Source organism: Diadema antillarum, unplaced genomic scaffold (genome assembly GCF_040938485.1).
Source record: "Diadema antillarum isolate AM-2024a unplaced genomic scaffold, OU_Dant_1.0 seq00000898_RagTag, whole genome shotgun sequence".
Taxonomy (NCBI): Eukaryota; Metazoa; Echinodermata; class Echinoidea; order Diadematoida; family Diadematidae; genus Diadema; species Diadema antillarum.
This window is the reverse complement of record NW_027271759.1, coordinates 467,057-478,306: the sequence shown is the minus strand read 5'-3', so window position 1 is coordinate 478,306 and position 11,250 is coordinate 467,057. Positions and strand designations below refer to the sequence as shown.

The window sequence follows — 11,250 nt, the reverse complement described above, 5'->3', positions numbered from 1 at the left end:
CGACAATTACTTTTAAACAGCAAAGTTACTTACCGTGGCCGGACTGTCGGCGCCACTCCCTTTCAAAAATTGGGGGGGGGGGGGTGGAGGGGGATGGGAGGACCCAGTTTATATTTCTGGTACCACTTCCAGGTTTCATAAGCTAACAAGCAAAAAAAAAAAAAAAAAAAAAAAAGGCCTTCTAGGCAACTACTTTCGGCTGCTACTTCCGGGTTACATCAGCAAATAAGAAAACAACAACAACAACAACAAAACAAACAAACAACAAAAACAAAAAAGGCCTTCAGTGCAACTTTCTGATTCCACTTCTTGGTTCTTCAGCTGACAATCAAGCAAACAAAAAACAAAAACAAATACAAACAAACAAACAAAACCTTACCCCGCACTCCACTTCGATTCGGCAGTTACATAAACTTCACCAATGTCATGTTGTCAAGCTAAAGCATTTATTGGTTTGAATCTCCCCTCTAGATCAGGCACAATCTAAAAATTAGGCCTATATGCCTATAATAGATGTATGTATATCATACGTACTGTATACATATTTGTATTGAAGGTAAAATGGGAAACTTATAAGAATTACAGTATGTTGTTCTGTTAGTGGGCCAGAGTGGCGGGTATTTTTTTTATGACTTGAGAGGTTATTGTTATTGTTATTTTATTGAAATATGATAGAGGAAAATGAGGCCGGGTATCACAGGGAACTGTGTGAATCGTTTGTTGTGTTGCATATTAAAGATTAATATAAGTGGCAAAACACTGTATAGGGCCTTCATAAGATGAATGATAAACCTTAAACGGCGTATTTTTTATCATAGTTTTTCATTAATCAAATAATGTTGTTACCCTAATAATATATAAGCACATCAGGGTACCTTTCAACGGAATACCGATGTTTGTTTCATTAGTAGCATTCCTATTTTCGATAGTGCTCTTCCCACTGCTTCTTTGACGGTTTTGGCCGCAGCCTTTATTTTTTTTTTCAATTTCAATTCAGTTCAATTCATTTTCTAAGCATAAAATCCATGACAAGTAAGTATTAAAAATTGATTTCTCTAGTGTAGCCGCACTTCAGAATTGTTGTTGTTCTTTAGGCTGCTATATATCTTCAAAGGGCTCACTATTATAGTCCCATATAGTGCAGCCTGTTCAGGAAGATGATCCATACCACAGGTGTACGGCACAGGAGCGGATCCAGTAATTCTGTAAAGGGGGGCGTGACTAATATTTCTGGTGCCACTACCGGGTTTCATTTCATTGTTTTTATTTTTATTTCTTTTGTTTTTTACGAAAAATAAGGGGGGGGGGGGTTGTGCACCATTTGCGTCCCCCTCTGGATCCGCCACTGCGGCACATCTATAAACAATCGTATCCGGTGTCGAGCTTACTTAGAGAGTCAGTTCGCTTCTCATTATGTCCATACCATTCAATTACTTGTGAAAATGTGAAGATGCCAGATGAAGTTGCATATAGAGGTCTTACACGATCTATGTGAGTCGGGGGCATAGCATGGCCATACACAGGGGCCACACAGCTAGACAAAGCAGCGAATTGCTTGAAAATTCAGTATTTTTTTCCATACAATAATTATCTTATCTTATACACATTTGTGGCAAATACTTTTCTTTCATGCGAAAGAAGAAGAAGAAGAAGAAGAAGAAGAAGAAGAAGAAGAAGAAGAAGAAGAAGAAGAAGAAGAAGAAGAAGAAGAAGAAGAAGAAGAAGAAGAAGAAGAAGAAGAAGAAGAAGAAGAAGAAAACAGAGCTGATAACACATTTTAGGTAGGTCGAGGAGTGCGAACTCGACTTGGACAATTCGACCCATTGGACCTGTCAAGGACTTGGGTCGGATTATCCAGGGGTCGAATTGTCCAGGAACCGTCCACATCGCAGGCAAAGGTAGGGGTACACTCCGTGTGCACTCGTGCGCTGACGGTGCTGTGAAGCCTAGACCCATGTGTGATTTTATGTGTAGGGTTCTATGTAAACTCAGTCTAGGCGCAGGCCCTACCACTTGCCAGTGCTGATTATGTCGTGATCTAGCGGGGGCTCTTGGCGTAATAATTGCGTACTTTATTAGATCGATATATCATTTCCTGTACATGCTAAACATGGCAGTAGCCCATGCTCATCCCTGGAGAACTGGAAAGAGTCTCTTTGATATCCTGACACAGCTGCCGAAATTTGGAGTAGGCCGAGTGGTGACAAGAACAAGATGGCAGCATCTGTGGCCAGACCAACCTAGCTACTACCGGATAACTCGTGTGAAGATTGACTGTGAGAGTTTGGTAAGACTAGTTCCCGGACTCTGTTTCTCATGGGATACTTCAGGTGCTTTTGCTGGCTGTCAACATTGAGTAAATTTACAAAAGTTATTGCATAAGCACGCACGTTCATGTAACTGCAGAAATAGCTTAGCGATAGTGATCGGTGATGATGATCATGAATGACATGATGATGATGGTGATGATGATGATCAGATGATGTTGATGATGATAATGATGATGTCGATGATGATGATAAAAATAATTTATATATTTTACATTGTATATAATATTATTAGCAGTGATTAGGTCTAACAAATAGTCTAACAAGTTAGAATGGAAATGATGAAAATCATGAATACATGATAATGAACTAAATTAATGTTGAATGTATGACCTTTGTGGAACAGTCCTCCCTTTCTGAATTCTCTGAAGAGCAATTAAATGTTTTAGTTTTGCTAAATTTAAATTTTAATTGAAATTAGTCTCATGACCTCCTGATTAAAGCCTGCCCAGTGGAGGTCCCAGCTCTCTCCACCATCCTCCTCCCCCCCCCCCCCCATTCTAACATGAAGAGCAGGGGCCACGGAAGACGGAACATTTTTCAGTGGGGGGATGTCAAATCCCCCCTCCCCTTTTCTGCAGCCCCTGAGGAGTTCTGCTTCCTGTGGAGTGGATCTATATGTACATCCTGTAGGCTTTAGTGTGATTGTGAAAGTTATAGGTTTTAATCTCAAGAGTCAGACTCATCCCAGTAGTTGTTTATTGTGTGTTAAATACATACACTGTATATTTTTATTATTCTACAACATTTCAAAGACTGTGTTTGTTTGTTTTTTAGCATTCTATATCTTTTTCTTTTATGTCACACTACCGGTACTTTTTTTCTCATTCTGTCTTTATCTTTTCTCTCACTCTGTTTCTCTCTTTCTTTTGCTCATGTATCTATTTATCTGCATTATTCTATCCACTGGTGCCTTTCTCTCTATCTCGTCCACTTTGCTTTAACAAATGTTTTATTCCCTTTCCCATAGAATCTTGGCCAGGGAGAAGCATGGGGAATCCCTACTGTAAAGGGTGAGTAGAATTCCATCTCCCCTGGAACCCTCTTTTTAAAATATTTGTTTTAAAAAGAGACATTAATTTAAAGTGAAAGTAAATTCTTACCTGTTATTTTCAGGAACATGTTTCACTAAGAGCCTTACAGTCACTGTTACAGGAGGTTACATAATTGCAATTGGTATGATGGTCAGTGTTCACATTTTGTTTAGTGTTGATTAGCTCTAGCTAGTGCTGACTAGGTGACTGCTCTTACTGTAAATTACGGTGGTTACAAAGGCCATTGTAAATCAGTCACACAGACCATAGAAGAGAGGAAACGCCAATTGGATGTAGTTTCTCTTACACTTGTGTATATGTGATTCTTGTTTCTACCAGTACCTGGCGGTGGTATTCATCTTCATAGTAGACAAAGGGTTGTACCAGTCACAAGGTCTATGTGTGTTCACGAGCTCAGCTAAAATGAGATGATTAATGAAAAATTTTCAACTAAGGCAACAGGCAATTGAAGGTGTTAAACTGAATATTATTGTTCAATATTTGCTGGTTTTTTTTTTTTAATGAATTTACTTGATTTAATTCATTCATAGTTTAGTTGTAGATAATGTATCTAATTTGTCAGAAATAGATTATTCATGTTGTCATTCTCAGGGCATGGAAAGTGTTGTGGAGATATCAATTGGCATTGTTGTTTGGGGCATTATTGTCTTCTTCAAACTAAAATGTGTTCAGCCATTTAAAGAAGTGTCACGTTCCAAAAGTACTTGATCCAAATTCCTTTGTCTCTTTTTGCTCGAATATAAATGAACATTAAAACAAAGGTTATTCCAGTGATGGCATTGAAGTGCGTATTGGAGCGTGGTGGAAGAGAGAGTGGCGTCTCATCAGAAAGAGTGAGGAGGAGGAGTTCTGCGCCTACACCCCCAAGGAGACCGACTTCCACCAGGTACCCACCAAGGTGCCCATGCCGCCCCTCCTGGCAGCCATGATGAAGGAGGAGAGGACTTCCAAGGGACTTCCCCCTCTCGGTAAGGAGGGAAAGCCCCTCCTCTTGGACATCGGCATCCGAGGAGGCTACAGGAACAGGGCCTTTCAGATTCCTGAGGATGAGCTCGTCGGGTGCAGCTCCGGTGAATTTCACTTGCCGGATGTGACGAGGGATGTAAAGAGCTAGACCACTGCTCCTGGACATATATGAACCGTACAGTGTGTTCATGATGTGAAATGGAACACGAGGAACATAGGCAGAAAGATTTGCCTGCTTGATTACTTGCTTGGAATGTATTTCCTGACAGTAGGAGACCATGTTGGTATGACTGAGCCTCTTTATTAGCAGAGCAAAAGTGGCAATAGTCTTGAATTGGTATCGGACGTATGTATTCCAGAGAGTACTGTGGGAATGTTACATCTGTGAGGATAGTAAATGAAAGGTATGCAAATTTGGGTGCTGAATCAGATGGCAAAAAAAAAAAAAAGGAAATAAATAAATAACCACCAAGGAAGCACAAAAATGTTCAGAACGATTTGTTCACCCTGTTGGATGAGTAAACTGGAATATTACTATCCTCACATTGCAATTTACTAGCCCCAGCTGAAGGACCAGCAGGCTGGTACAATTGTAGTACATTAATACAGGGAAACTGAGTTATGGTGAGGGTCACCCACGATGGCTGAATTCACCTTGTTAAAGCGTTACATCATTCTGAGTGAGCCTGTTATAATGAGATTCCCCTTTTTGCTGCTCAGTGATTTGTGTTAAGTTAAAATCTGTGAGAGCATTCTGAAGTTTTACGAGGGATCCAGAAAGAGGAGTACCCGATTTCTGCAGGTAACCATTCACATTATCGAAACAGCTATTAGTTTGGCTTGTGTTATGATCATCATGCAGAATTTCATGTCAGGGTGAGGGAGATTGTTCAAGCAAAAACTCAGCAATCATGATAAAGATGTAAACTGTCATCAAAATATGTATCAAGAACTTCTGATATAACAGTGCGTCTATCTCCGTTGAAATTATCCATGAAATTCATTGTGTAGGCTGCTTGTGACTTTTTGACTGAATACCAAGTTCAAGGCAGCACTGCTTTCTGGGGTGTACAGTATAAAGGATCCTTCAAACTTGTTGCTTACATCAAATTTGTACCTCATGAAGTGTGTGAATCTTTTGGCCACTTCAAGACGAAGACCGGATAAATTCATGAATAAATGTTAATATGCAAACTGCACTCATGAAGAATCATCTTTCTATTTTCATTATTTTCATACACGACCCTCTTTGTAACATTTCATACATGTATATCTTTGTGTGTTGTGCTTGTGCATTTGCTTACGCTTACTATGCATACATCAGTATCTAACTTATGTACAGTTATACAATATCAGTGTGTGTGTATATATATATATATATATATATATATGTATATAGATATGTACAGGGCTCCACACTAACTTTTATTTTTGGTGGCCCAAAGGCAAACATCCGACCTCTTTTGGTGGCCCCAGGCCACCGGGCCACCATTAGTGTCGAGCCCTGATATATATATGTATATGTATATACACTTGGTGATTCTATCCTACTATGAAGAGTGCTCGATATCCTCAAAGGAAGGGCTTTAGACAGAAGTATTGGAACAAGTTCACTCGGTTGACTGCAGGTTCATCCGTATTTATTGCAACTCTGAGTTTCATGCAACCTCCATGAGGTGCAATCATCAGGCATTGCCTGATGATTGCACCTCATGGAGGTTGCAAGAATCTCAGAGTTGCAATAAATATGGATGAACCTGCAGTCAACCGCGTGAACTTGTTCCAATACTTGTATATATATATATATATATATATATATACTTCTAATATACAGTGTATATTATACACATATATTTTTTTTTTGTCTGCAAAATTATTCATACCCCAGAACATTTTTAATGGGTTTTTTTTTTCTGATAATTGAATGATGAAATGATTGTACTTCAGTGTGACTTTTGTGTATTTAGTTGTTATCTACCAGTTACAGTAAATTTGGATTTGACTTCATTTTTATAACAATAGAGACATAGAGATTTCCAGATTTTTGGCTGTCATTAATTATTTGAGTATTTTGTTGGAATGTAAGAATTCTTACTGGGAACATAGTAAAATCCAGTGCATTGAATGCTGGTATCACAATTAAATCACGTGGGATTTATATTGATGACTAATGTCCAAGTTGGGATTAAGTCTGTAAAGCCTTTAAAATGAATATCTGTACGTTTCTTTTTGTTGTGCTAGTGAGATTAAACTGAAAATGTAATGATTTTTTTGATATGACAATGTAAGGTATCAAATAAATGCCGGAGTGCCACTGTAAATAATTTTATTAGAAATAGGCATATTTGATGAAAAAAAAATATCAGAGGTATGCATGATTTTGCAGACGACTATATATATATATATATATATATATATATATGTAATCAAACTTATACTGATTATACTGTATTATAGACGAAGAGATTTCTATACATGAAATAAATAAAGAATAAATGATTACCTTTTTTTGTGTGAAAACAGACAAAGTAAATAAGAGAAATACAGTAATGAGGTTTACAGTTAAAATTCTTTCTAAAAATATCTTGTTTCCATGTTTGTTATAATATATACACTGTGTATATACATTTGTATACATACATGATATGCATATCCCAATGTATTTACAAGTCTGGAGTATGCAAAGACATGCATGAAATTTTCTCTATTCTTCTGTGCGTATGTCTTCTCTCTTGTTTGTTATGCCACAAAGTTTAGCACACACTGACTCGAAGAAATGTACCATCGGGTTGCCACAGTCATTAATTGACAAAAGTGCGTAGCTGAAAAATAGGAATAATCATTTCAGCTTGTATTTCACCATCTCATGTGCCTTGTGTATGTAATCAATGCAGAACACCTCTTGACATGAAACAAACATACACGCATACATAACACATAAAACATGCACAATTTAAAAAGCACACACACACACACACAAACCGGTAGACAAAAGAGAATGACGATTTGTATACATATACTTCTTTTCCAGAACAATCACCAAGTTTGAATAGATCCTTTAATCTTTGCTTATTCCTCCACCATAGCAAACGTCTACACTTGAGCATTACACATTATTCCATTGCAATGCCAAAAGTCGAGGGCTAACGTTTCATTCTCCTTTTCATTTTCAGTATTTGCATTATTATGATGTCCTATCTTGTGATACTTTGCAGACATGATTATTACACAATGTATTCAGACAATTGTCATCAAATCATCATGAAACCATGATCATGATTTCCATACACAAACTGAAAATACACCCAAGATTGAATCCTCTGTATACATGAAAAAATTTTGATACATGGAATATAGTATTTGACAAAATTATTCATGACTACCATTTGGGCTACAACTACTTCGGTTTTTTTACAGTGTCTGTGAAGTCGTCTTGTAATAAAATATTTGCACTACAGTAAAGAAAATAAGTAAATGAATAGATAAAGATAAAACATTTAGTCACTTAATTTTCAGTTTATATCAGAGGTGACATATCATGGATAGTCAAATTACTCAGCATTCAAACAAAACCAGAAATAATAAATTCTTATTGTAAAGTACTCTTCATAAAAAAGGACAAATCGTCCATTGTCATGCATGATACTCAACCTTTTAACTTTTGCTCACACCTTTGCTCACACATGGTTCAAGATGAAGATGGCAGAAATTGCTGTGACACCATAAATTATTAGCTTAAACTGACCTGTAGAGGCCTAGAGACGACATTCCTGTAGTTTTGTGCTGTACCACAAGTTTTATTATCCATCGCTAGTGTTTACATGGATGGTTTCTGATGCAGAATTGTCTTAAGAACTTAACTTGATTAAGTAATAACTTATTCTTGAAGTGAAAACATGTTATAAAAGATAATAAATTCTTGTACAGTGCACTCCTTTTATACCAAACACGGTTTACAACAAAGTTCTTGAAATAAAAAAAATTCTCAATATAACAAAATTCTTGTTACAATGAAATCAAAATTCATGTCCCAAAATTATCTATATAACTTTATAGACTACACTGTTTGGTTACTAGTATAATGAAATTTCAATGTAAGGCAAGAAAACCACCAGTCCCGAAGACTTTGTTAATATGAGAGTACACTTTACTTTGAAAGGACATATTCTTCTTCTTTTTTTGAGTAAATTTCTGTCGGACTTTGTGCAGATTTCATGATTTTAACCAGTTTAATCTTAAATAAACTTATTCCAATATAAGACAGGAATTGAAATTCAGTGGTGTAGCTCTCAGGATAACAAGATGAAGAATTCTGGTAAAAAATTTTGCGAGGACTAGATGGAATTACGGTGTCATTTTTGGTTTGACTTCTGGCTACCCTCTCAACAAATGCATTTTCCTGGTGTCCTGGGTCAGAATAACTTATGTACAAAAGGAAGCTGGACTCCATGACACACACATACACACAACACACCCACACACATCCACACACAGACACACAGACACACACACAGACACACACACACACACACAGAAAAAAAAATAATCCAAACAATCTCTGTTACAAACTACCAGTGATGGGAAAGCCATAACTACCACACATATTATTCTGAACAATGGACTCTGCCCCACCCTTGGAGAACTCGAGAGCAATCGACAGATCATTCTGCTTGAAATCTCCATACAATCATCCCATCATTCTTTGTGGATAGGCAGAAAAAGGTCTTACTCTGATTTTAACATAGTACATTAAACTGCATGCCTTTTTCATAGCACAAGATTTTGTCCGTGACAGATTATGTGTTGCATTTTTTTTTAGATGCTGATATTTCAAATTAATCTGTAGCTCCTCACAGCTTCTTGTTTACAAAAGAAACCATCGAGCCATCTTGCACATAATTTCATGTGGAAATCCAGCGACTTACGACATTGCACTACAAGACACTCGGAGAAACATTCAGATGACCTGCCTGTCTACATGTCCAAGAATAATCTCACAGTCTCATAAAAAACAAGAAGAAAGAAGAAAAAAATATCACATCAGTTCAAAGAAATTGATCCAGCAATTTTTATAATTGTAAAGTCCTCTCTGTAAAGTGTAAAAGACACACATTTCCTGTTCAGATACACTTTTTGATAGATATATTCATATTATGGTATAGTTTTCACATTGAATTTGAGACAATATCATGGTACTATCGAACAATCTGATAAATGATCTGTAATATAACAGCTGATATAATAGCTTCAATTTATCATAATAAACCATCCCAAATATACATAAGTATCCGTGATATAATCATACATGAAATTGGCAACCGGTAGTCGAAAATGGCTATTCTAATTACACACCTGGTCTACACGATTTCCTTAAATAAGAAATAAAGAGTTTCTACACTAAAGATTGAGGATAAAGATGACAAAAACAGAAAGAAAAAAACAAACAAACAAAGCCCAGAGAAGTTCCATTCACAGGAATATTTGATCTTCTAATAAATGTATTCATAATACTCTATATGATAATGGGTATACACCAGTAATATATATTGCATAAAAAATAATCAGGTTACCTGAATAGACACTTGAATATCTTCAAAAATGATTCACTACAAATTAGTGTATACTATTGTGATAACTTTCACACTCATCAGTACTTTCTAGTTGAAAAGAAATTATAGGACACAACACGTTTGGAAAGAAATATCGTGAATCATATCTTCACATAGGCAGATGAAACATATTCACAGATGATCCATTTTCACATCTTGTAAACATTATTTACAGGTGGTATTTAAAAGTTATATTCTAGTACTTGAATCTCACTAACACTCAGGTCGTGATCTACAGAAAGCATATAGTATACATGATGAGATCTCTTAAAGCCCTTTATCTATACATTTTATCTACCACTACTTGTTCACTAAATATCAAATGTTGACAATACTTAGTCCATCTCTCTCAAAACATACTTCGTACATAGTTCTTTTTCCTTTCTCTCTTCCTCTCTCTCCCTCCTTCTCTCTCTCTCTCTCCCCCTTTCTCTCACACAGTGCAAGGCACACACACATGTTCACACACACACCTTTCATGCCTCTCTTCATCTGTAGGAGTACATATACCTACAAATTTCCATGTCGGTGAAAATAATCATTTGTAATATTTTCTTCATTTTTTTTTTCCTTTTCTTATTATATGTCTAAACGATATCGTCCAAATTTCAAGGTTCAACACTAAGCTCAAGGAATATCAAGCACTTAACGAGCATTTTGTGTGCATGTGTGTGTGTAGGTTCTCGGGAGTATTACACTGTAACGGATATACCATGTTTATGCCAGCTTATATATGCATTTACAACCACTGAGAGAAACAGAGCTATTCAGTTTGTCCATTCTTTCTTTTAGCCCCCTCAACAGCATGTGGCAATTTGTTTTTTTTTTTCCATTTTTCATTATTTTTGTCACTATTTGTTAGCTGATTATAAAAAACTTCTTTAACAAAAGATATTTTTATGTTGCTAGTAATCCCTTGTATCAGACAAATTCAAGGCCAAAGGGGTATAACAAGAATAAATGAAAAAAAAAAAATGGTGGTGACTGTACTGATGATGCAATAGTAGAAGTAGCAGCAGTGCTAATCATAATAATAATGAAATGAGGTAATGAAATTAATGTTTATTATCATCATCATCACTATTATCTACTTATTCTCATGAACAATTCAATAGACATGATTTAATTTGTTTACTTTTGATATATCACATTATTTCCATCGTTATGGTAGTGACGATTAAGAGAACTGAATATTTTCGTCTGCGTGGATGCATGAAGGGTTGAAACCAAACCAACTGCCTACTTTACAAAAGTCTCCTAATACTCCATATTCTCTCATTGGCAAAAAAAGAA

General features: G+C 36.3%; 1 protein-coding gene across 1 annotated transcript; it reads left to right on the top strand.

Moving 5' to 3' along the window:
- The first annotated feature begins 2,012 nt into the window (after positions 1-2,012).
- On the top strand, positions 2,013-4,552 carry LOC139741040 (small ribosomal subunit protein mS34-like). Its single transcript, XM_071651629.1, has 3 exons — positions 2,013-2,287; positions 3,298-3,340; positions 4,144-4,552. Exons 1-3 carry the CDS (start codon positions 2,102-2,104, stop codon positions 4,494-4,496), a joined length of 582 nt encoding a protein of 193 aa, XP_071507730.1. The 5' UTR covers positions 2,013-2,101; the 3' UTR covers positions 4,497-4,552.
- Positions 4,553-11,250: the final 6,698 nt, after the last annotated feature.

Coding starts and splice junctions, on each gene's coding strand:
- LOC139741040 (XM_071651629.1), top strand. CDS start 2,102: ATGCTAAACATGGCAGTAGCCCATGCTCATCCCTGGAGAACTGGAAAG. Junction 2,288..3,297: donor AGATTGACTGTGAGAGTTTG/GTAAGACTAGTT, acceptor CCTTTCCCATAG/AATCTTGGCCAGGGAGAAGC. Junction 3,341..4,143: donor GGGAATCCCTACTGTAAAGG/GTGAGTAGAATT, acceptor ATTAAAACAAAG/GTTATTCCAGTGATGGCATT.